We start from the raw sequence: 27,130 nt of genomic DNA, 5'->3' as shown, positions 1-27,130 counted from the left end.
ATTTAAGTTGGTGTTGGTGAAGCCCAGCGACTGCTTATTGGCAGCAAGTAAAACAAAGTCTACAACTGAATATTTTATTAATGACACTTTTTCTGGTAAATGATCACCGCAAACAATGGAGAGGTGAGTGCAGGCAGGGCAGATTAGAGGGTCAAAGTGAGTGATTGCGAGGCAATCGGAGGCAAGGCAGAGTTGAGGGTCGAAGTGAGCAAGTGCGAGGCGAGCAGAGGCGAGGCAGAGTTGAGGTCCATCCACCAAAACCAGAGAGCAAGGAAGGACCCCTGGTTTGATCACTCTAAACGTTGGACTGACTTTGAAAGTTCGGATACAGACCAAAACGTCTGTCAGGCCCAGAGCATATCAAACCCACAGGACCCGGGTCATAGAGCGAGGAACAACCCAATGTTTGGAAGATTTAAATGCCAGGCCAGATTAAAAAGGCAGGGGGTCAGCATCAGGACTGGGCCAGTTCTGCTCGCTACTCCATGATGTTCCCTCAGTTCTGCACTTTGGCTTTCTGGGTGTTTGAGCTCTTTTTTATTGGGTTCTTTTGGGTTTCTTTGTGGCTACCTGTAAGGGGATGAATCTCAAGGTCGTATAATGTATACATACTTTGATAATAAATGTCCTTCTGAATTTTGAACTCATCATCAGGAAATCTATTATCCAAGTGATTACACACACGTTGAGTAAATCAAATAATGTACACAGTATGACATCAGAACTTACAGATGCAAGCAGGTCTTTCATTTTTTCTTTCCAATAAAGGGTATCACCAGGATATTGTGACTGGAACTTGTTCATTTTTGCTTTTGCATACCGTAGTACTTCAATTGTATTCAAACAGCTTTTCTGATGGAATTTACAAAGAGATGCCAGATCTCTACGCAGCTTTAAGGATCGTTAATGAACTCAATATTGTGGATTGGTCAAAATCTTCAGGCATTGGCTGCTGATTGGATTGTTACATTCATTAACTTGCTCTTTGCAATACTGGATCAAAACTTCGTAATTCCTCATTGAAGCAAAATGTCTTGACAGCCATTTTTCTTCATTGAGTGGTCTGAATGACACAACATCATATTCTGTGACATTATTCAAGTTCAGTCTAAGTTTAATTGTCATTAAACCATACATGAATACCCATGAATACAGTCAAATGTTATTCCAGGGCCAAGTTGCAAAACACAGTACCGACAGTCACACGCAGCACAAAGCCCACATAGCACATACAAAATGGAAAGCACACGAAAGATATCAGTAAAATAGAGTCACGCAAATAAAAACAGTCCAGACCCTGAGTCCATGAATGCCACAGAAATCTGCAGTAGACTCCAAAACAGCTTGCCTTCTGCCAGGTGAACACTGGGGGCAGCACTGACTCTAGCCTGGATGCCACGCCACACTGTCCCCAGTGAACAACACTGGCTCCAATGCCTCTAAACAGGTGACAGTGTGGCTTACAGCCCTTGAGTCCATTAATGTCACAGAAATCTGCAGTCCACCACAATACAGCTTGTCTTCTGCCAAGCTCATACTGGGAGGGCAAGACTAACGCCAGCCTGGACAGCATGAAAAACTGCCCCCGGTGGAGCACACTGGCTTTGACGCCTCTCAGGCTTTCTTGTAGCTATCCTTTTTTAATGGATGACCTGCTGAACATTGTATACACTGCTCATAGCACTGTTTCTATAGCCTAATTTCAAAATTATTCTTAGCGTTATATAAAGGAAAATTCCAACTGTGTGGCAACAAAGGCTCTGTGCATGGAAGCATTTCAGTTACTATGTGGCCACACCCATGCAGCTTAGTGGGAACACTGCTTAGAGCTCTACACATAAATACACACAAACACAACACACACACACACACACCAATGCTGAGGATGTTCTACGAGTCTGTGGTGGCCAGTGCTATCATGTTTACTGTTGTGTGCTGGGGCAGCAGGCTGAGGGTAGCAGACACCAACAGAATCAACAAACTCATTCGTAAGGCCAGTGATGTTGTGGGGATGGAACTGGACTCTCTCACGGTGGTGTCTGAAAAGAGGATGCTGTCTAAGTTGCATGCCATCTTGGACAATGTCTCCCATCCACTACATAACGTACTGGGTGGGCACAGGAGTACATTCAGCCAGAGACTCATTCCACCGAGATACAGCACAGAGCGTCATAGGAAGTCATTCCTGCCTGTGGCCATCAAACTTTACAACTCCTCCCTTGGAGGGTCAGACACCCTGAGCCAATAGGCTGGTCCTGGACTAATTTCATAATTTACTGGCATAATTTACATATTACTATTTAACTATTTATGGTTCTATTACTATTTATTATTTATGGAGCAACTGTAACGAAAAGCAATTTCCCCCGGGATCAATAAAATATGACTGTGACTGTGACACACCCACTCACACTCACCTGTATATACTTTTATATATTCAACTTTGTGGTGAATGATACCGCTAATAATAAATCGCAAAATAACAAACCAAGTGGGGCCACAAAACAAGGGAGAACAGACATTAAACACCGCAGCTTCTACAGGCACTGGCGATGACCTGGAGGCTCATTACGTAAGACGCTTGCCAATGCAGAGAGCCAGAGTAATGAGGCTTTTGAGGCCGGTAGGCATCTCCTGGGTAGACAGTTTGTCTTTCGAGCACTCTGATGGCAATGGGCCTGCGGCGCTTACGCATTCCAGCTGCACTCCAATGTGAGGTATTGAATTCTGCGGTGCAACCCTTGGCGGGATGCCGGAGCGTAAGACTTGGCATTGGCGAAGCATCAGATCTGCGTCCATGGACGGTTGAAAACGCGGCGTGTCTCAGTGGTGAAATCCATCTATCTGTTGCAAGAGGTGGCTTTATTGTCCCAGTTAGCAGCGGCCAAGGTCAGGGCTCACCCAGTCAAGGGAGAAGTGAGGAAAGTCCATAGAATACAGAGACAGCAGGAGCTAGAAGTGAAAGACGCACTGGGACGGAAAGTTGTGGCGTCGGGTTGGAGATGCGTCAAGGCGCTCGGGCGCTGGAATCCGGTGCTCTGAAGGAGGAAGCTGACTGGCGTGGAGTCGCTGCACAGAGACTGGCGCGAAGAGTCGGTTAAGAGTGGCGGACAGAAGGTCAGTGGTTTTCTGCTGCCTCTGGATGGTGCGCTTGTGTCAGCGGAAGACTTCCTTGACGTAAGCACCCTCTGCTGGGTCAATTATCGGTTCCCTCAACCTTTCAGGAAATGTAGAGGAGGCTTGTCCAAACAAACAGAGCTGTGGACGTGATTCAGCAGTGAATGATAACTTTGATAATAACAAACCACGATGCTACAAAACACGAGAGAACACAACAGTAAGCTTTAGGCAGTGGGTTCTCTGTTTTTTTTATATATACTTATTGTAATTTACAGTTTTTATTATTATGGATACACTGTACTGCAGCCGCATAACAACAAATTTCGTGATGTATGCCAGGGATATTAAACCTGATTCTGAGCAGCATGTTCAGGTTGGCTGGCTCCATGAGTGAACAAGGGCTGTGGATGAAAACCAGGGTTAGATAGGCTGCAGGTGATGAATCTGGAATGAGAAGCAGGTGAATCCTATTGGCTGGGAGGTGCCAACGGGGGCAGCCCTGACACCTATCAGCTCCCTGCTTCTCACTTCATCTATCCTCCCCCACCCTCCCATCTTCCCCTCACCTGGTCTCACCTATCACCTGCCAGCTTGTACTCAGTTCCTTGCCCCCACAACTTCTTACCCGGACTTCTGCCCCCTTCCTTTCCAGTCCTGATGAAGGTTCTTGACCGTTCCCCCCCCCCACGTAGATGCTGCCTGACCTGCTGAGTTTCTCCAGCATTTTGTGTGTGTGTGTGGCTCTGGAATTCCAGCATCTGCGGAATCTGCCCCAAACAGTCCTTCCAGGTGAGGCAACACTTCACTTGCGAAGTTGCTGGGGTCGTCTATTGAGTCTGGTGCAGCCTCCTGCACATTGGAGAGACCCCTCATAAAATGTGGCTATTTGTCGAGCACCCCCACTAAAAGCAGAACTCTCCCAGTGGCCTGGCACTTTAATTCTGATTCCTATTCCCGTGCTGACTTGTTGGTCCTTGGCCTCCACTTGTGCGAAGATGAGGCCACCCTCAGTGTGAAGGAGCAATACCTGAGATTCCTTTTGGGCCTGATTATTGATTTCTCCTTCTGTTTAAAAAAAAATCCCTCCTGCTCAGCTCTTCTTCTATTCCCCACTCCAGCTTCTTACCTCTTCTCACCCGCCCATCACCTCCCCCGGGTGTTCCTGCTCCTTCTCGTTCTCCAATAGTCCACTGCCCTCTCCAGCCCTTTACCTTTCCCACCCACCTGGCTTCACCTTCTCGCTATCCTCCTTTCCCTCCTCCCACCTTTTTATTCCGGCGTCTTCCCCCTTCCTTCCCAGTCCTGAAGAAGGACCCGAAACGTTGACTGTTTATTCATTTCCATCGATGCTGCCTGAGCTGCTGAGTTCCTCCAGCGAGTTGCTCTGGATTTCCAGTATCTGCAGAATCTCTTGTGTGTGGAATATTTGGTGTTCTTGGCTTTTGGTGCTGGGAGTATATGACCCACTGGGGAGAATAAATCATGAGATTAGATTCAACTTTATTGTCATTGTGCCGAGTACAGATACAAAGCCAATGAAATGCAGTTAGCATCTAACCGGAAATGCAAAGAATAATGTTATTTACAAAATAACTGCGAATAAAAAGTAAGTGCTACAGCACACAAATACAAAAGTACTGAGACAGTACAATATGGATGCAATACTGCTTAGCGCTGTGATGTGAGGTTCAGCAGGGTCACAGCCTCAGGGAAGAAGCTCTTCCTGTGCCTGCTGGTGCAGGAGCGGAGGCTCCTGTAGCGCCTACCAGATGGGAGGAGAGTAAAAAGTCCATGGTTAGGGTGAGATGCATCCCTGATAATGCTTTTCGCCCTGCCCAGGCAGCGTTTATGGTAGATGTTCTCAATGCTGGGCAATTGGGTGCCGATAATCCGCTGGGCAGTTTTCAACACACGCTGGAGTGCTTTGCGGTCCGATACGGGACAATTGCCATACCACACTGAGATGCAGTTGGTGAGTATGCTCTCAATGGTACAGCGGTAAAAGTCCGTCAGTATCCTGGGACAGAGGTGAGCTTTCTTGATGCTCCGCAGGAAATAAAGGCGCTGTTGTGCCTTTTTGATCAGGATGGAGGAGCTCTAGGACCGGGTGAGATCCTCGGAAACGTGGACACCAAGGAATTTGAAGCTTGATACACACTCCACTACAGCTCTGTTGATGTAGATGGGGATGAGAGTGTGGCTCCTAGCATGCCTGAAGTCCACAATGATCTCCTTGGGGTTCTGGGTGTTAAGGGGCAGGTTGTTGTCAGCACACCACGCTGGACCTCGTCCCTGTAGGCCGTCTCGTCATCTCCTCTCATCAGGCCAACCACTGTGGTGTCATCTGCGAACTTGATTATGGAGTTAGAACCATGTACAGGAATGCAGTCATAGGTGAAAAGGGAATGCAGAAGAGGGCTCAGCACACAGCCTTGAGGCACGCCGATGTTCAGGGTGAGAGTGGAGGAGGAGAGGTTGTCTAACTTAACTGATTGGGGTCTGTTAGTCAGAAAATCCAAGGTCCAATTGCAGAGGGATGAGCTGATACCAAGCTGGCGAAGTTCGGCGATCGGCTTGGAGGGGATCACAGTATTGAATGCCAAACTAAAGTCAATGAACAGCATTCTGATGTAAGAGTTGGGGCTGTCCAGGTGGGTCAGGGCAGAGTGAAGTGCCGTGGAGATGGCATCCTCTGTTGACCTGTTGGTGCGATAGGCAAATTGATGGGGGTCCAGGGTAGTGGGCAGACAGGATTTCAGGTGTGATAGAACCAGTCTCTCAAAGCACTTTGCAACGATGGGGGTGAGTGCAACTGGACAGAAGTCATTCAGGCCCGTGGCAGTGGAATGCTTTGGCACTGGCACAATGGTGGCGATCTTCAAGCTTGTGGGGACAACTGCCTGGGCGAGGGACAGATAAAAAATGTCCGTGAAGACCCCGGCCAACCGCCCTGCACAGACTCTGAGCACACGGCCAGGTATTCCATCCGGACCAGCTGCTCAGGGTGGCGTAAACATCGGAAGTGGAAAGTGAGCGAGGCCGTTCACCAGGTGGGAGATCCGCTCTGAGGGTGACCTCCTTGTTCAAATGTTGAAAGGCATGGACAGAGTGGATGTGGCAAAGTTGTTTCCCATGATGGGGAAGTCTAGTACAAGAGGGCATGACTTAAGGATTGAAGGGCACCCATTCAGAACAGAAATGCAAAGAAATTTTTTTAGTCAGAGCGTGGTGAATCTATGGAATTTGTTGCTACGGGCAGCAGTGGAGGCCAAGTCATTGGGTGTATTTAAAGCAGAGATTGATAGGTATCTGAGTAGCCAGGGCATCAAAGGTTATGGTGAGAAGGCGGGGGAGTGGGACTAAATGGGAGAATGGATCAGCTCATGATAAAATGGTGGAGCAGATTCGATGGGCCAAATGGCCTACTTCTGCTCCTTTGTCTTATGGTCTTATGGTCTTCTCTCAGTCAGTGCAAGCGTAGAAGTAATTGAGCTCATCAGGGAGGGAAGCAGAGCTGGAAGGGGGCACAGTACGAAGTGGTTTGAAGTCTGTAATGACCTGTATGCCATGCCACATACACTGGGGGTCTGAGGAGTTGAAATGCTCCTCAATCCTCTGTTTGTATATGTGTTTAGCCTGAGAGATTCCCCTCCTCAGGTTGGCCCTGGCTGAGCTGTAAGCCCCCTGGTCTCCAGACTTGAAGGCTGAATCTCTGGCTTTGAGCAGGAGGCCAACTTCTCTGTTCATCCATGGTTTGTGATTGGGGAGAACTTTCATTTGCTTTTGTGATGTCACTCTATCTACACACTTGTTGATGTGCTCAAGGACAGGGTTAGTATATAAGTAAATGTTAATCTGAGAGTCTGTGGTGGCATGGGCAGCAAACGCGCTCCAGTCTGTGTGCTGGAATTGGTGCTGAAGAGCAGAGTCAGCACCCTCCGGCCAGACCTTAATAGTCTTCATTGTGGGTTTCATACGTTTAATGACCGGGCAGTACCTGGGAAACAGAAACAATGAAAGATGGTTGGACTGACCCAGGTGGGGGAGGGTAGTGGCTTTGTAAGCATCAGCCACATTTGTGTAGTCATGATCTAAGGTTTTATTAACCCTTGTGGTGCACGATACATTTTGGTAAAATCTTGGAAGCACGGTACGTACGTTAGAACGATTAAAGTCCCCAGCGACAATAAAGGCTCCGTCTGGATGCAATGTCTGCAGCTTGCTAATAGCGACACTGAGGTCTTTCATGGCTACTTTAGCGTTAGCATCCAGAGGTACATAAACTGCAACAGCAATGATGCATGTAAACTCTCGTGGTTGGTAAAAAGGTCTGCACTTAATAATCAGGTATTCCAGATCAGCAGAGCAATAAGTGTCAGCATTGGTAGAGTTAGTACACCAGGATCGATTCACGTAGGTGCATAAACCACCTCCCCTACTTTTACCTGTCGCTGTTGCAGCTCTGTCAGCCCTGAAGACCGTGCACCCTCCCAGTTCCACCACTTTGTTTGGGACATCACTGTTTAGCCACGTCTCTGTAAAAAACATGATGTTGCAATCCATAAGCCTTCTTTGTATGAGGGTCCAAGTCCTTAGTTCGTCCAGCTTGTTCGTCAGAGACTGAATATTGGCGAGGAAGATGCTAGGTAGCGCTGGCCAGTGTGGATTTAGCCTTAGCCTAGCACACAGACCTCCACGCTTCCCCCGAATTACGCCCCGTTTGGGTTGCAAATAAAGGACCTCTTGTACAATCTACTTAATTATGATCTTGCACCTAATCGTTTACCTACACTGCACTCTTTTAGTAGCTTTTACACTTTAGTCAGCATTGATAATGCTGTCTACATTGTAAATACATGCTGGTTTATATGTACTTTTCACAAAAATTAGAAAGTCTTCTAATGCTGGAAATTCAAAGCAACACACTCAAGGTGCCGGAGGAACTCAGCAGGTCAGGCAGCATCTGTGGAAAACAGAAACAGGCGATGTTTTGGGCAGAGACCCTTTTTCAGCAGAGAGAAGGAAAGGGGAAGATGCCTAAATAAAAAGGTGCCAGGGGAGGGGGAGTGGAGAAGAAGGCTAGCTGGAAGGTGATAGGTGAAGCCAGGTGCGTGGGAAAGGTGAAGAGCTGGAGAAGAAAGAGTGTGATAGGAGAGGAGAGTGGCCCATAGGAGACAGGGAAGGAGGAAAAGAGCAAGGAGAAAGTAATAAGCAGGTGAGAAGAGTTAAAAGGTCATAGTGGAGAATAGAGGAAGGGGTGGGGGGAGGGGGGGTTGCTGGGAGATTTGTTCAGCCAACGTGAACATGGAGAAACCGATGTTCATGCCATCAGGTCAGTGGCTACCCAGATGGAATATAAGGTGTTGTTCCTCCACCCTGACAATGGTCTCACCTTGCCACAAGAGGAGGCCGTGGACCGACATTTCGGAACAGGAATGAGAATGGGAATTAAAATGTTTGGCCACCGGGAAGTCCCACTTGTGGCAGATGAAGCGGTCCCCCAATTTACGACAGGTCTCACCAATGTAGAGGAGGCCGCATGGGGAGAACCGGACACAATAGACGACCGCAGCAGATTCGCAGGTAGAGTGTTGCCTCACCTGAAAGGACTGTTTGGGGGCCTGAATGGAGGTGAGGGAGGAGGGGTGTGGGCAGGTGTAGCACTGAGACCACTTGCAGGGTTAAGTGCCGGGAGGGAGATTAGTGGGGAGGGACGAATGGACAAGGACAGAAGGAGCGATCCCTGTGGAAAGCGAGGGCAGATATTTAAAGATATGTTTAGTGATAGGATCCCTTAGGATGTGGCGGAAGCTGTGGAGGATAATGTGTTGGATACAGAAGGTGATGGAGTGGCACGTAAGGACAAGAGAGACCGTCACTATCACACCAGTGGGAATAATGAATTTTCCATGTTTGCATATTTTCTTCCATATCTGTACTTCTAAATTTATTTTAATATAACTCTTTATAATTGTTGCATGTTGTTGCATTCTGTGCTAACACTCCACACAAATCCCCAGCGGAACTCACACAAAATGCTGGAGGAGCTCAGCAGGTCAGCCAGCATCATGGAAATTAACAAACAGTCAACGTTTCGGGCCGAGACAGGAGCCTGAAGCCCCAGCTCACCGGAATCAAAAAAAGCTACTTTTCTTCATCCATCAGGTTCCTGAACCAATCGGCACGACCCTCATCATTCCCTTGGTGCAGCAACTCTATGGCCACTTCGGGGAGGAGGTAAAGGCGGCAGCAGAGGCCAGCTTCTTTCAGTCCATCCGCAAAACAGTTTAAGTACTGAACTGTCTCTTCCTTCCTTTTCAAGCTGGTTGGAGGTCCTGTCAGAGTCCGTGATCTACAGCTGAACTCAAACTGTGATTCTTCAAGGACAGTGGGTGGTGGGGGCTGATGCTTTCTGTTGGAACAAGTGGGGTGAGGGTGAGGGGGAGGGGGAAGGGGAGAGTGAATGCTGCTTGTGCATAGGGAGGGAGACTTTGGGGTTCTAATGTTTTCTGTCATTCATTCTTTGGGCTTTTTTCCCTCTGTTTTGTGGATGTCTGTGAAGGGTAAGAATTTCAAGTTGTATACTGTATACATTCTCTGCTATTCAATGGAACCTTTACAAAGAAAGCACGGAGATGCCTCCACATTCTTACAGGTTTACAAAGATTCAGCATGTCATCTAAAACTTTGCCAAACGTTCTGTAGCTACACAGTGCAGAGTATATTGACTGGTTTCAACACCTGGTATGGAAACACTGATGCTCAGAAATGGAAAAGCTACAATAATTAGTGGATGCGGGCTAGCCCTTCTCAGAAAAAGCCCCTCTCCACATTGAACACACCTACAAGGAGATGCCACAAGAAAGCAACTTTCTTCATCCGGGACCATCATCACCAGTCTATGCTCTCGTCCCATTGCTACCATTAGGAAGGAGGTACAAGAGGCAAAGGTTCCACACCACCAGGTTCAGGAACAGTTATCACCCCACAACCATCAGGCTCCTGAACCAGTGTGGATAACTTCACTCACCACAATGAGCCTCAGGTCCCACACCACCAGGTTCAGGAACAGTTATTACCCCACAACCATCAGGCTCCTGAACCAGTGTGGATAACTTCACTCACCACAATGAGCCTCAGGTCCCACACCACCAGGTTCAGGAACAGTTATTACCCCACAACCATCAGGCTCCTGAACCAGTGTGGATAACTTCACTCACCACAATGAGCCTCAGGTCCCACACCACCAGGTTCAGGAACAGTTATTACCCCACAACCATCAGGCTCCTGAACCAGTGTGGATAACTTCACTCACCACAATGAGCCTCAGGTCCCACACCACCAGGTTCAGGAACAGTTATTACCCCACAACCATCAGGCTCCTGAACCAGTGTGGATAACTTCACTCACCACAATGAGCCTCAGGTCCCACACCACCAGGTTCAGGAACAGTTATTACCCCACAACCATCGGGCTCCTGAACCAGTGTGGATAACTTCACTCACCACAATTCTGAACTGATTCCACAACCTATGGACTCACTTTCAAGGACTCGACAACTCATGTTCTCAGTAATATTTACTTATTATTATTGTTATTATTAATTAATTTTATTGTATTTACACCAATGTCTTCTTTTGCACATTAGCTGGTTGAGCGTCTTTGTGTGCAGATTTTCATTGATTCTATTATAATTCTTTGTTCTACTGTGAATGCCTTCAAGAAGATGAATCTCAGGGTTGTATATGGTGACATACATGTACTTGGATGATAAATTTACTTTGAAGTTTGACATTATGACTTCCAGCAGGGCTGCAGATTCAGGTTACCTACAGACGGCCAATGTCTGATTTACGGACAAGCCTATACATGAACCAGTTACCATGTCGAAGTCTGAGCTACATACAGAACTGTGCAAAAGTTTTAGGCACATATATAAGCTAGGGTCTCTCATGTTTCCCTTAGACTCCATCCCACCACCTTACTGCTCTAGTACATTCCTTAAATCCAATAGAAGGGAATTTCATTCAAATCTATCAAATATTGAAAGGCCTAGGTAGAGTTGAGGGTGGCGGAGTGGAGATATGTCTCTACCAAAGGAGGTGTAAGGTGCTCCTTCCCTCCACTAGACTGCAACTCACCCTCGGGCAAGGTGTAGCACCTGCTTAGCCCCTCCCTCTCGATCAGAGTCACATGAAGCCATGGGAACAGGTGGTGGATGGTGTATGAGTGACTGGTGTGTATCACAAGTCCTGGTTATGTGACCACTAATGCCAGGCAGACGATCTCTAGAGTATTAATAATGGCGAGCGGGGGGTGGGGTGGGGGGCTGTGGTCACCTATCTTGTATCATAACACACTCCCTGTTATAAAACACACTCAGACTTCTTGTAAGCCTCCATCCAAACCAGCAAAGCACTCAAAGGGTCACACAGGTTCCATTTTGTCATGTTACATTTTACAAAGGTTACAAGTTCATTAAGACTTCAGGGTTACAGATATATTTCCACAATGACCTTTCTGATTAACAAGATCTTGAACTAAACTTACAACCTCTCCCATCACGTAAGATTCCCTTATCACACCGTCTTCCTCCTTACTGTAACATGCTGGTCTTAACTTCCCATCAGCTGGTCTTTAAACAAACCCCACATGCCATTTGTGGACTTGCTCAATAACAGCTGCTCCCAATTTACTTCCCTCTGCCTCCTGCTTAGTAACACTGTAATTAACCCTGCCCCAGTTTAATACGTTACCTTGAGATGTCCGTGGAGGAATGCTGCTGACTGGAACGTTTCAGGCTGCAGGAGTACTTGCTGAGGAAGGCATTGAAGCTCAGTGCAGCCAGGGCAAGACCTTGGTGGGGAAGGATCACAGTGTAGGGTTTATCTGCTACTGCAGAGGGAAGGAGGGCCTGGGTTGGATGAGGAAAGCTCTCTGTTACTGTAGTATGTGACCACCCCAGGTGGGTCACATGAGCAGCAAAGGTCCCGACTAGTTTTGAACCCGGGAACCTCTGCTCCCGGGTCCAGTACCGGTGTCATTGCGCCACCGGCCGGCCCTCTCCCAGTAACCTTTAATGCCCTATCAACCTCCAGTTAAATATACCAAATAACTTGAACTCCACAGACATCTGTGGCAATGAATTCCACAGTTTCACCAGCCTCTGGCTAAAGAAATTCCTCCTCATCTCTGTTCTAAAGAGACATCCTTGTGTCCTGACACTCCCCTATTGTAGGAAACATCCTCTTCACGTCAACTCTATCTCGTTCGTTCATTCATTATGTGCCATGTCTTATGACATTGGCAATCACAGTCTTTCTCTATCTATGAAAGAAGTTGCATGCCATTGCCTTCTCTGTCACCTGTCCCCACCACTCCTGCGGCACTCCATCCTCACCATTCCCAACATCCTTTTGTCCTGCCAGATTTACACACTCGCTCTCCACTCCACATCCACAAATACAGTACTGTGCAAGAGTCTTAGATGCCCAAGCTATAGATTTGTGCCCAAGACTTGTGCACGGTACTGTAAAATAAAGAAATAGTGCAACAAGAGAATAAAAAGTCAGGTAGTTTCCGTGGATCATTTAGCAATCATTTGGCAGAGGGGAAAAAGCTGTTAATAAATCACCGTGTGTGTCTTCGGCTCTTGTACCTCCTCCCCGATGGTAGCAACGAGAAGAGGGCATGTCCTGGCTGAATAAACCATATCAAACCCACATGGTCATGGGAAGAACTTGCAAACTCTTTACAGACAGTGGAGGGATTAAACTTGGGTCGCTGTCCCTATAATAGATTTACGCTGACTCCTACATAGCACGCCATGTCACCCTTTGCCCATAGCACACCATGCTGTTTTGATTGCATCTTTCTCCACCATCCTGATGCACAGGTGGTGAGTCACAGATCATAGTGATCTACCAGCTTCCATTCTGTGTTTATTGTTACAATTTGTAACAGTGTTGTTAGTTGAAACACTGACAAGGTAAATATGCTCAAGCTCCAAAATGTTTCAAAGTAAAGGTTGTGGTTTATTATTTATTATTTAGAAAACTGATGGATTATATTCATTAACACATAATTAATTACAGGGTATTTCACAATTATGTTAACATAGATTTCAGAACTATATCAGTATAATTTCAAAATTATATTAACATTATATAAAAAACGTCCTGTTGCGTGGCAACAAAGGCTATGTGCATGGGAGCATTTCAGTAATTGCGCAGCTGTGCAGCTTAGAGAGAACATTTTGCCTCCAAATTCCACCCTGCCCTCAAATTCACCCGGTCCATTTCCAACACTTCCCTTCCCTTTCTTGATCTCACTGTCTCTATCTCTGGAGACAGTTCTTCCACCGATGTCTATTATAAACCAACAGACACTCATAGCTACCTGGACTATACCTCATCCCAGCCTGCCACTTGTAAAAGTGCCATCCCTTTCTCTCAATTCCTCCATCTCCACCACATCTGCTCTCGGGATAAGGCTTTTCATTCTAGAATGAATGAAATGTCCTCCTTTTTCAAAGGGCACATGACCAGGTGGTTAAGGCATTTGTCTAGTGATCTGAAGGTCGCTAGTTCAATCCGCAGTTGTGGCAGCATGTTTGTGTCCTTGAGCAAGGCACTTAATCACACATTGCTCTAGTGTCTGTGTGAGGAGTGGCGCCCCACACAGACTTCCAATCTGCGCCTTGTAAGGCATGAAAATGCCCGACGCAGGCCTCTCATGGTCTGAGTCGATGTTCCCTACCCTCCCCTCCTTTTCAAAGAAAGGGGCTTCCCTTCCTCCACCATTAACACTGCCCTCAACTGCATCTCTTTCATTTCACGCATGTCTGCTCTTACCCCATCCTCCTACCACCCTACCAGGGATAGGGTTCCTCTTGTCCTCACCTACCACCCCACCAGCCTTCGCATCCAGCATGTAGTTCTCCGAGACTTCCGGTACCTCCAACTGGTTCCCACCACCAAACACATCTTTCCCTCCCCCCCACTTTCTGCCTTCCACAGGGATCGCTCCCTACGCGACTCCTTTGTCCACTCATCCCTCCCCACTGATCTCCCTCCTGGCACTTATCCTTGAGAGCGGAACAGGTGCTTCACATGCACCGACACCCCCTCCCTCACTCAGTGCCCCAAACACTCCTTCCACCTGTTCTGTGTTCGGTGCTCCCGGTGTGGCCTCCTGTATATCGGTGAGAGCTAGTGTAGATTAGGGCACCTCCTTACCGAGAATCTACGCTCTGTCTGCCTGAACTAGTGGGATCTGGATCTCCCAGTGGCACACATTTTAATTCCACTTCCCATTCCCATTTCGATACGTCCATCCATTGTCTTCTCCACTGTCGTGATAAGGCCACACATAGGTTGGAGGAACCTTATATTCTGTTTGGGTCGCCTCCAACCTGATGGCATGAACATTGATTTCTCAAGTTTCCAGTAATGCCACACCCCTCCTTCACCATTCCCCATCCCCTTGTCCCTCTCTCATGTTATCTCCTTGCCCACCCATCTCCTCCCTCTGGTGCCCCTCCTCCCCTCCCCCTTTTTTCTTTCTTCCATGGCCTTCTGTCCCTTTCACCAATCAACTTCCTTCCTCTCTGCTTCATCCCTCCCCACCCAAGGTTCACCAATCACCTGGTGTTTCACTCTCTCCTCCCCCAATTTTTAAATCTACTCCCCAGCTTTTTCTCTGCAGTCCTGCTGAAGGGATTCGGTCCGAAACAGTGACTGTGCTTTTTTCCCATCGATGCTGCCTGGCCTGCTGAGTTCCTCCAGCACGTTGTCTGTGTTGTTAGAGAAAACAGTGTTCAGTTCTGTGTCGGGCACTTGAGTGGGACGAAAAGGAGGGAAGATGCAAAAATCCAAGGTGCAAAGGGACTTGGGAGTCCTCGTGCAGGATTCCCGAAAGGTTAATTCACAGGTTAGGCCAGTGGTGAGGAAGGCAAATGCAATGTTAGCATTGATCTTGAGAAAACTAGAAGATAAAAGCAATGTTGAGGGTTTATATGGCACTGGTGAGGCCGCAAAAACAATAAATTTCACGACATATGCATGTGATATTAAACCCGACTCTGATCCTGACTCTTGTGTTAATTTTCCTGTAAATGCCTGCAAGGAAATGAATCTCAGGGTAAAAGATTCTGACATATACGTACTTTGATAATAATTTTCTTTGGACTTTGAACCTTGAATTACAGCAGAGGTAATTTGGCCTATGTATTCAGAACTTAATTCCACCGGCATTCTCCCACTCAGACTCTACCCGCCCAATTCTTCAGAGAAACATTTACATCACCACGTAAAGTAATATAACAGAATTTACCATAAACTATAAGAGCACAAGACCAATAAATGTCAATGTCTGAAAAACATCCAAGATTCGAGATTCGAAGTGAATTATTATTAAAGTGTGTATGCAGAAAACAACCCTGAGATTTTTCTTACCCACAGACAGCCACAAAACAAAGAAAATCATGCAGGCCATTCAGAGAATAAACATCAAACTCTCCACCCCACATGCAAAGAATAAACAAATTGTACAAAAAGCAACAAAAATAAAGAGTGACAAACACAGCATATAAAACACAAAATTGAACAAGTCCAGGCATAGTCAGTTCAGCTCAGTGCCCATGATCTGCAGGTTGCCCTAATTCAAATTCACTGAAAATAGCAACAAAAAAGAGGAGCAACCAGAAACACATCATAACGTGAACTACAGAAATGTGTAAAAAAAGACTATTTATGCAAATAAAAAGTAAATAAATAATATTGAGAACATGAGTTGTAGAGTCCTTGAAAGTGAATCTGTAGGTTGTGAAATCAATTCAGAGTTGAGGTGAGTGGAGTTATCCACACTGGTTCAGGAGCCTGATGGTTGTGGGGTAATAACTGTTCCTGAACCTGGTGGTGTGGGACCTGAGGCTCATTGTGGTGAGTGAAGTTATCCACACTAGTTCAGGAGCCTGATGGTTGTGGGGTAATAACTGTTCCTGAACCTGGTGGTGTGGGACCTGAGGCTCATTGTGGTGAGTGAAGTTATCCACACTGGTTCAGGAGCCAGATGGTTGTGGGGTAATAACTGTTCCTGAACCTGGTGGTGTGGGACCTGAGGCTCATTGTGGTGAGTGGTTATCCACACTGGTTCAGGAGCCAGATGGTTGTGGGGTAATAACTGTTCCTGAACCTGGTGGTGTGGGACCTGAGGCTCATTGTGGTGAGTGAAGTTATCCACACTGGTTCAGGAGCCTGATGGTTGTGGGGTAATAACTGTTCCTGAACCTGGTGGTGTGGGACCTGAGGCTCATTGTGGTGAGTGAAGTTATCCACACTGGTTAAGGAGCCTGATGGTTGAGGGGTAATAACTGTTCCTGAACCTGGTGGTGTGGGACCTGAGGCTCATTGTGGGGAGTGAAGTTATCCACACTGGTTCAGGAGCCTGATGGTTGTGGTGTAATAACTGTTCCTGAACCTGGTGGTGTGGGACCTGAGGCTCATTGTGGTGAGTGGAGTTATCCACACTGGTTCAGGAGCCTGATGGTTGTGGGGTAATAACTGTTCCTGAACCTGGTGGTGTGGGACCTGAGGCTCATTGTGGTGAGTGAAGTTATGCACACTGGTTCAGGAGCCTGATGGTTGTGGGGTAATAACTGTTCCTGAACCTGGTGGTGTGGGACCTGAGGCTCATTGTGGTGAGTGAAGTTATCCACACTGGTTCAGGAGCCTGATGGTTGTGGGGTAATAACTGTTCCTGAACCTGGTGGTGTGGGACCTGAGGCTCATTGTGGTGAGTGAAGTTATCCACACTGGTTCAGGAGCCTGATGGTTGTGGGGTAATAACTGTTCCTGAACCTGGTGGTGTGGGACCTGAGGCTCTTGTACATCCTTTCCGATGGCAGCAGTGAGAAGAGAGCATGGTCTAGATGGTAGTAGTTTGGGGTAGGTGGTTTAGTAGGATGGGTTTCCTTCTAAAAATGGAAGTTTCACAGCGATTTTTTCCAAAAGTCCTTCAGTTCACTTTACAGGAGAAAGTTGTATCTTAGTCCGCTCCATCATGGGCATTAGCCTCGTAATAACCGGGGTATCTTCAAGGAACAATGCTTCAAAAAGGTGGTGTCCATCATTAAGGACCTCTATCACCCAGGACATGCCCTCGTCTCATTGCTACCATCAGGAAGGAGGTACAGAAGCCTGAAGACACACTGTTCCTAACAAGACTTAAGGCTCCTGTACCTCCTTTCTGATGGAGCAGCAAGAAGAGAGAATGCCAGGATGGTGGGGGGTCCTTGATGATCGATTCTGCTTTCTTATGCAGCGCTCCATGTAAAAGCGCTCAACGGTAAGGAGGTTCTGTTGGCGATGGACTGGGCTGTATCCACCACTGTCTGTTCTTGGCTATTCATTAAGAAGCAGATTTCCACTTCTGATCTGATTTTTTTTCTCATTCCTACTGTGGGCAGGACTGTTTGAATCTAACAGTCAATCATTGAATACTTTAATGACTCTAAGTTGCCCTGGAACTGTGACAGAGAGATTCAACAGAGAGATGTCAGACCTGGTCAAAGCCTGTCCTCCCTGCAGAGAGAAAGAGCAACAGAGGTGAGAAATGGGAATTGGGAGCCAGTAGGCATTGGCAATAGCATCTCTCTAAATATTTCTTTCACTCTTTCTCAACTTTTTACTTGTGTGACCATAGGGAAACAAATTAATTCACTTTGCTAACTTTATTTAAAGACTTTAAATGAAAAAAATTTCAGAAAAAGTCTTTGTTATTTATAGGTTTTCATAAGTTACATTGTATTTCTTTAGTTTCCTGTAAATACCTCCAAGAAAATAAATCTCAAGGTAATATATAGTGACATTTATGTACTTTGATAATAAGTTTTACTTGGAGTGGTGCCACAACAATAACCTTTTACTCATTGTCAGCAAAACCAAAGAGCTGGTTACACTGGACACAAAGATTTTGCTTCCTGAATACTTCTGGATGGATCTTATGGATTTTGGGCTGCTAATCATGAAAATCAGCAGGAAATTTCTCTACCACACACCATACCTTTGAAATTGCCTATATTTGTTCTTTCAATTCATAATTCAAGTCAGGGTAGCTTATACCAAGATTAAGGAAGGCACTTTTGTTGGTACAATTCAAACAGATCATCAGTGACAGGCATTTCAATGGACTTCTAGTGGGACCGGAGAAAATCGCATTGAAGGTATTCAAGGATGTTGCTGGAAATTTTCTTGGCAACTACAGAGCACCAAACTATATGCAGCTGGTTGACAACAAGCTTCAAGCATACAAAACCATGAAGAACAACATGTTACTGAAGATTCATTTTCTGCATTCCCATTTAGACTTCTTCCCTGCAAATCTTGATGCTGTTAGTGACGAGCATGGTGAAAGGTTTCACCAGGACATTGCGGTCATGGAGAAACTGTATCAGGGCAACTGGAATTCATCAATGCTGACTGAATATTGTTGGACACTTAAGTGAGAAGCCTCAGACACTGAGTACAAATGAAAATTATCAAAAAAACATTTTTAGTTGAACTATAACAAAGCGTTAGCACTGTTAAGTAATTAAATGCATTATATTCAATCAAAGTTAATTTCTTGTTTCTCCAAATCCCTATGTGACACAAGTAGCCTTAAATTATATTTTGTGTTCAGCTTCAAGTAGTCTATCATAAACAAAAACAAATTCTGAGGAAGCAACACTTTAAAAAAAAATTGTTCTCCCGCGTTATTGACTACAGGAGGAGGAAACCAGAGGCCCATGAGCCAGTCCTCACGGGCCGTATCACATCCAGTCCTCACTGGTCGTACCGCGTTCAGTCCTCATGGGTCGTTTCACATCTAGTCCTCACGGGTCGTTTCACATCTAGTCCTCACGGATCGTTTCACATCCAGGAATGGAAAAGGTTATACAGAAAGTGGTGCTCAGGTTCAATCCATCACGGTTAGACTCTCCCCACCACTGAGCAGATCTACATGGAGCACTGCCATTAGAAAGCATCATCCATCACTAAGGACCACCACCATCCAGGCCATGCCCTCTTCTCACGACTATCATTGGGCAGGAGGAATGGGAGCTCTAGGTTCAATACCGCCAGATTCAGGAACAGTTATTACCCCACAACCATCAGGCTCCTGAACCAGTGTGGATAACGTCACTCACCACACTGAGCCTCAGGTCCCACACCACCAGGTTCAGGAACAGTTATTACCCCACAACCATCAGGCTCCTGAACCAGTGTGGATAACTTCACTCACCACAATGAGCCTCAGGTCCCACACCACCAGGTTCAGGAACAGTTATTACCCCACAACCATCAGGCTCCTGAACCAGTGTGGATAACTTCACTCACCACAATGAGCCTCAGGTCCCACACCACCAGGTTCAGGGACAGTTATTACCCCACAACCATCAGGCTCCCGAACCAGTGTGGATAACTTCACTCACCACACTGAGCCTCAGATCCCACACCACCAGGTTCAGGAACAGTTATTACCCCTCAACCATCAGGCTCCTGAACCAGTGTGGATAACTTCACTCACCACAATGAGCCTCAGGTCCCACACCACCAGGTTCAGGAACAGTTATTACCCCACAACCATCAGGCTCCTGAACCAGTGTGGATAACTTCACTCACCACACTGAGCCTCAGATCCCACACCACCAGGTTCAGGAACAGTTACTACCCCTCAACCATCAGGCTCCTGAACCAGTGTGGATAACTTCACTCACCACAATGAGCCTCAGGTCCCACACCACCAGGTTCAGGAACAGTTATTACCCCTCAACCATCAGGCTCCTGAACCAGTGTGGATAACTTCACTCACCACAACCCTGACTCACTTTGAAGAAGTCTTCAACTTATGTCCTCACTACTTATTTTGTTATTTGCACAAGTCGTCTCACTTTTTAAATTTATTTTATAAATATTATTTTGCTATTTGTACAGTTTGTTTTCTTTTGTCAATTGGTTGTTTGTCAGTCTTTGTTATTTATAGTTTTTTTATAAATTCTATTATGTTTCCTTGTTTTCCTATAAATGTCTGCTAGAAAATTATTCTTAAGGTTGTATATGTGATATAGACATCGTCATCATCTTCATCATTATGTGTCGTGTTGTGTGACGTAGGTGATCATGGCCTCATGTCCATGATTGTTCTTGGCAAATTTATCTACAGAAATGGTTTGCCATTCCCTTCTTCTGAACAGTGTCTTTACAAGATTTTTAATTGGGTTAGGGCAAATTATGAGGCTATAAGGCTAGAACTTGCGGGTGTGAATTGGGATGATGTTTTTGCAGGGAAATGTACTATGGACATGTGGTCGATGTTTAGAGATCTCTTGCAGGATGTTAGGGATAAATTTGTCCTGGTGAGGAAGATAAAGAATGGTTGGGTGAAGGAACCATGGGTGACAAGTGGGGTAGAAAATCTAGTCAGGTGGAAGAAGGTAGCACACATGAGGTTTAGGAAGCAAGGATCGGATGGGTCTATTGAGGAATATAGGGAAACAAGAAAGGTGCTTAAGAAGGGGCTGAGAAGAGCAAGAAGGGGGCATGAGAAGGCCTTGGCGAGTAGGGTAAAGGAAAACCTCAAGGCATTCTTCAATTATGTGAAGAACAAAAGGATGACAGGAGTGAAGGTAGGACCTATTAGAGATAAAGGTGGGAAGATGTTCCTGGAGGCTGTGGAAGTGAGCGAGGTCCTCAATGAATACTTCTCTTAGGTATTCACCAATGAGAGGGAACTTGATGATGGTGAGGACAATATGAGTGAGGTTGATGTTCTGGAGCATTTTGATATTAAGAGAGAGGAGGTGTTGGAGTTGTTAAAATGCATTAGGATGGATAAGTCGCCGGGGCCTGATGGAATATTCCCCAGGCTGCTTCATGAGGTGAGGGAAGAGATTGCTGAGCCTCTGGCTAGGATCTTTACGTCCTCGTTGTCCATGGGAATGGTACCAGAGGATTGGAGGAAGGCAAATGTTGTCCCATTGTTCAAAAAAGGTAGTAGGGATAGTCCGAGTAATTATAGACCAGTGAGCCTTACGTCTGTGGTGGGAAAGCTGTTGGAAAAGATTCTTAGAGATAGGATCTATGGGCATTTAGAGAATCATGGTCTGATCAGGGACAGTCAGCATGGCTTTGTGAAGGGCAGATCATGTCTAACAAGCCTGATAGAGTTCTTTGAGGAGGTGACCAGGCATACAGATGAGGGTAGTGCAGTGGATGTGATCTATATGGATTTTAGTAAAGCATTTGACAAGGTTCCACACGGTAGGCTTATTTAGAAAGTCAGAAGGCATGGGATCCAGGGAAGTTTGGCCAGGTGGATTCAGAATTGGCTTGCCTTCAGAAGGCAGAGGGTCATGGGGTGGAGGGAGTACGTTCAGATTGGAGGATTGTGACTAGTGGTGTCCCACAAGGATCTGTTCTGGGACCTCTACTTTTCGTGACTTTTATTAACGACCTGGATTTTGGGGTAGAAGGGTGGGTTGGCAAGTTTGCAGACGACACAAAGGTTGGTGGTGTTGTAGATAGTGTAGAGGATTGTCGAAGATTGCAGAGAGACATTGATAGGTTGCAGAAGTGGGCTGAGAAGTGGCAGATAGAGTTCAACCCGGAGAAGTGTGAGGTGGTACACTTTAGAAGGACAAACTCCAAGGCAGAGTACAAAGTAAATGGCAGGATACTTGGTAGTCTGGAGGAGCAGAGGGAGCTGGGGGTACATGTCCACAGACCCCTGAAAGTTGCCTCACAGGTGGATAGGGTAGTTAAGAAAGCTTATGGGGTGTTAGCTTTCATAAGTCGAGGGATAGAGTTTAAGAGTCGCGATGTAATGATGCAGCTGTATAAAACTCTGGTTAGGCCACACTTGGAGTACTGTGTCCAGTTCTGGTCACCTCACTATAGGAAGGATGTAGAAGCATTGGAAAGGGTACAGAGGAGATTTACCAGGATGCTGCCTGGTTTAGAGAGTATGGATTATGATCAGCGATTAAGGGAGCTAGGGCTTTACTCTTTGGAGAGAAGGAGGATGAGGGGAGACATGATAGAGGTGTACAAGATAATAAGAGGAATAGATAGAGTGGATAGCCAGCACCTCTTCCCCAGGGCACCACTGCTCAACACAAGAGGACATGGCTTTAAGGTAAGGGTTGGGAAGTTCAAGGGGGATATTAGAGGAAGGACTTTACTCAGAGAGTGGTTGGTGCGTGGAATGCACTGCCTGAGTCAGTGGTGGAGGCAGATACACTAGTGAAGTTTAAGAGACTACTAGACAGGTATATGGTGGAATTTAAGGTTGGGGGGGTTATATGGGAGGCAGGGTTTGAGGGTCAGCACAACATTGTGGGCCGAAGGGCCTGTAATGTGCTGTACTATTCTATGTTCTATTAAGATGGGTGACCCCAGCCATTATTAATACTCTTCACAGATTGTCTGCCTGGCGTCAGTGGTCACATAACCAGGACTTGTGATATGCACCAGCTGCTCATACGACCGTCCACCACCTGCTCCCATGGCTTCATGTGACCCTGATCGGGGTGATGGGAGGGGCTAAGCAGGTGCTACACCTTGTCCAAGGGTAACCTGCAAGCTAGAGGAGGGAGTTAGCGCTTTACACCTTCTTTGGTAAGGACATATTTCCATCCCGCGAAATACTTTGTTAATACATTTGATCTGAAGTGTCAAGATCTCTGAGGATCTAACCTGGTCCCAACATATCGATGCAGCTAAAAGAAGGCACGACAGTGGCTGTACTTCGTTAGGAGTTTGAGGAGATTTGGCTTGTCACCTGACACACTCGAACAGTTCTATAGATGTACTGACAGGCTGCATCACTGTCTGGTATGGTGGGTGGGTGGGGCAGGACTGAAAGAAGCTACAGAAAGTTATAAAATTAGTCAGCTCCATCTGGGGTACCAGCCTCCATTGTATCCCAGACTTCTTCAAGCAGCGATGCCTTAAAAAGGTGGTATCCATCATTAAGGACCCCCATCACCCAGGACATACCCTCTTCTCACTGCTACCATCAGGGAGGAGGTACAGGAGCCTGAAGGCACACACTCAGTGATTTAGGAACAGCTTCTTCCCCTCTGCCATCCGATTCCCAAATGGACATTGAACCCATGAACACTACCTCACCTTTTAAAAAAATTATTTCTGTTTTTGTACTATTTTTAATATAACTATACATGTATACTTATTGTAATTGACTGATTTATTTGTTTTCTTTCTGTATTATCATATATTGCATTGAACTGACGCTGTTAAGTTAACAAATTTCACGACGCATGCCGGTGATAATAAACCTGATTCTGACTCTGAGATTTTCTCTCCCCCTGTGGATGCTGATCGACTCGCTGAGACCTTCAGCAGATTGTGCTCGGGCTTGGCCTCCCCGGCACCCTGAGGCTGGAACAGCTCAGTTCCACCTCTGTCTGTGGGAACCCACGTACGAGTGGGCTGCTGAGCACACCACCCTCCCCCTTTGTGCTAAACCTAATTCATCCACACACACGCAACGGGATGCTGCAGATGCTGGAAATCCAGAGCAACACACTCAGAAAGTGCTGGAGAAACTCAGCAGGTCAGGCAGCACCTATGGAGGGGAATAAACAGTCGACAGCTGAGGACGAGAACCTTCATCAGGACTGGAAAGGAAGGGGACAGAAGCTGTAATTTATTGGGGTAGTATTGGGCCATTCAGCCCTTAGGTGTCTACTCCCCCATTCCATCATGGCTGCAATATTAACCCTCTCAACCCCATTCTCCCAACTTGCCTCCGTAACCTCTGACACCCTTACAAGCCAAGAAGCTATCAACCTCCACTTTAAATATACCCAATGACTTGGCCTCCACAGCCACCTGTGACAGATTCACCGCTCTCTGGCTAAAGAAATCCCTCCTCACCTCCATTCTAAATGGACGTCCCTCTGTTCTGAGGCTGTGCCCTCTGCTCCTAAACTCCCTCGCCATAGGAAACATCTCCACATCCACTCTATCTCCACCTTTCAATGTTTGATAGGTTTCAAAGAGACCAGTCCCCACCCCGCCACCATCATTCTTCTAAGCTCCAGCGAGTACAGGCTCACAGCCATCAAACGCTCATTTGTTAACCCTTTCATTCCTGGGATAATTCTTGGGAACCTCCTCAGGACCCTCTCCAATACCAGACATCCTTTCTTGGATAAGGGGCCCAAAACTGCACACAAATACTCCAGGCGGTATCTGGCCAATGCCTTATAAAGCCTCAGTATCACATCCTCGCAATTGCATTCCAGTCCTCTTGACATGGTGGGGGGGGGAGGGTGTGGGAGGGAGAGAGGATGGTGAGGGAGGATGGAGGTTGAGGGAGAAAGAAATGTGGGAAGGACGGAGACTGGGAGGGAGGGAGGGCAGAGATGGTGAGGAAAGATGGAGTCTGTGTAGGTGAGGGAGGGAGATTGTGAGAGGGACAGAGGCTGGGACTGAGGGAGGGCAGAGAGTCGATGGGGAAGGTGAAGATGACAGAGGGAAGTTGAGGAGGGTGAGAGATGGTGGGACGGCAGAGGATGAGGGTGAGGTTGAAGGGGTAAGGGGTTAAGGTTGAGGGAGGGAGGTCGGAGGTTGAGGAATGTCGGAGGATGCCCCCTCCTCCCTTCCCTGAAGAACGTGTCGATGCCAAGCCCTGGAGATTTTCTGGTGAAGACTGAGGACGAAGGTGAGGAGAAGAGGGCAGAGGGTGAGGGTGAGGGATATCGGAGGATGCTCTTCCCCATTACCTGATAAACATGATGATGCCGACCCTAGCAATGTCCTGGTGAAGAATCTCCCAGGACTCCCGGACCAGCTGTTTCTGCGCCTCGGACAGAACCGGGCGCGGGGACGAAGCCGGGATCTCCTCGCTGTCCTCGGGCGGTGGAGCCGGAGCTGAGCCGCTCACGTCTGGACTGGGTTTGTCCGGGTTGACCCCGGACCCGGATAACGCACAGCCCATAATACCGACCCGCTGTCCCGGCACGGAACTCCCCGGGACCGCCCCTTAACGCAGGTTCAACGCCACTGGGAGCATTCAATCTACAGGGGACTCTCACCCGGGGTGACCGACAACACCCCCAGGGCAACTCCTCTCCCCTCAACTCTCTCAGCCTCTCGCCAAAGTTGGGCGAGTTCCGGATCCGATGCTCCGCTCTCGGCAGCGTCGTCGAGACTGAGCGGCAGCAACTCTCTCCGGGCGTCCGCATCAGGACCACAGGCTGCGGGGGAGGGGGTGGGCGGAGGACAGAGGGTGGGGATTGGTAGCGATGGTGAGAAAGGGATGGAGGGAGGAGCGAGAGGGAGAAAGAGAAGGGGGGAAAGAGAGGGAGAGAGAGAGAGAGGGAGAGAGGGTGAGAGAGGGGGGAGAGAGGGAGGGGGGGAGAGAGAGAGAGAGGGAGAGAGAGAGAGGGGGAGAGAGAGAGGGAAAGAGAGAGGGGGAGAGAGAGGGAGAGGGAGGGGGAGAGACAGAGAGAGGGAGAGAGAGGGGAGAGGGAGAGGAGGAGAGAGAGGGGGAGAGAGAGGGGGAGAGAAGGAGGGAGAGGGAGAAAGAGGAACAGGGATGAAGAGAGTGGGAGACAGAGAGAGAGGCATACAGAGGGGACAGAGGAGGGTATAAGGTGAGAGAGAGAGGGAGGGAGGAAGGGAGAGGGAGAGAGAGGGAGGGAGGGAGAGGGAGAGAGAGGGAGGGAGGGAGAGGGAGAGAAAGAAGGGGAGAGAAAGAGAGGGAAAGCGAGTATGTGAGGTGGGGCTGAGAAAGAGGGTAGAGAGCTGAGTGACCAAGGAGGAGGGGGAGGGATGAGTGCATTGCTGAGTGGAGAAGGGAGGGAGGGGAACAGGCTAGGGGAGTGGGGGATTTCGAGGGAGGGCGAGAGGGTGGGAACAGTGGAATTGGGGAGAGAGGGACGAGAGGTGAAGGTATTGAAAGGAGAGGGAAAAGGGAGTTGGAAAGGTATGAAGAGAGAAGAGGTACAGGGAGACTGCAAACGGGAGAAGATGTTGGAACAGGATGGGAGAGAAATGGAAGGGTGTGGGAGGGAGGTCAGGAGAAGGAGAGTATTTGGGGAAGAAAGAGAATGGGTAAGAGGTCTGTGAAAAGGAGAGAGAGGGACTGAGGGCACTCGGGAATTGAGTGTAAAGATCCTTCCCGGTGGCAGATGGGGGGGACACTTGGAGTGAAGTCCCCAAGAATCCTACCTTCCAGTCTGAGGTTGAGGGCAGGCAGCAACAGGAATCTCCAAGCCAACCCATCATTGGACAGGAGACTGAGCCGGGGCAGCTCTCATTGGCCGATTTGGTGTCACTCATGTTTTCCGTATCGAATGAGAGGGTCTTGTAATGACTAAATCCGGGTACATTGTCGAACCATGTACAACTTATTAGTATTAAGAACTCAAAACTCGTATTCTAAGCTAAACTTTCCTCCAATCACCTTAAAAGCATGTCCTCCCATTATAGCCATTTCCGCCCCAGGAAAAGGTCTCAGGGTTGTTCACTTGATATATGCTCTTATCATCTTGTACACCTCTATCAAGTCACCTCTCATCCTCCAGAGAGAAAAGCCCGAGCTCACTCAACCTATCCTCATAAGACATGCTCTCTAATCCAGGCAGCATCCTGGTAAATCTCCTCTGCTGTCACAACGGGGCGTTGGGAATGGACCCAAATGCAAGACATAGACACTGAAGTACAAGGAACAGGACTTGACTAGAGTAGGGACGTGACAGAATATAGACAATGAGCAGGGACAAAAACAAAGACTTGGGCTTGAGAAGACGGGACCAGGACTAGGAACCATGGACTAAGAACCTGGCTTGGGCTCCGAGCCAGAGACTGGACAAGGACCCAGAACCTGGGTCTTGCCTCGGGCTCGGGTCCCAGAACCAGGCAAGGACATGACATGACTACAGGGCAGGAGGTGGCTGGGGTCTTGGCCCTTGAACTTGGAGACAGGCTGGGGTCTTGGC

General features: G+C 47.5%; 1 protein-coding gene across 1 annotated transcript in view; it reads right to left on the bottom strand.

The window, feature by feature from the left end:
• xgb (x globin) overlaps window positions 1-25,314 on the bottom strand; it is an 82,655-nt gene extending 57,341 nt beyond the window's left edge. The window contains exon 1 of the mRNA XM_072274771.1: window positions 24,911-25,314. Within this exon, the coding sequence (XP_072130872.1) occupies window positions 24,911-25,125 (215 nt within the window). The 5' untranslated portion in view covers window positions 25,126-25,314. The remainder of the gene's footprint in view (window positions 1-24,910) is intronic.
• Window positions 25,315-27,130: the final 1,816 nt, after the last annotated feature.

The sequence above is a fragment of the Mobula birostris genome, chromosome 12, assembly GCF_030028105.1.
Source record: "Mobula birostris isolate sMobBir1 chromosome 12, sMobBir1.hap1, whole genome shotgun sequence".
NCBI lineage: Eukaryota > Metazoa > Chordata > Chondrichthyes > Myliobatiformes > Myliobatidae > Mobula > Mobula birostris.
This window is presented reverse-complemented; position numbering and strand designations above follow the sequence as displayed.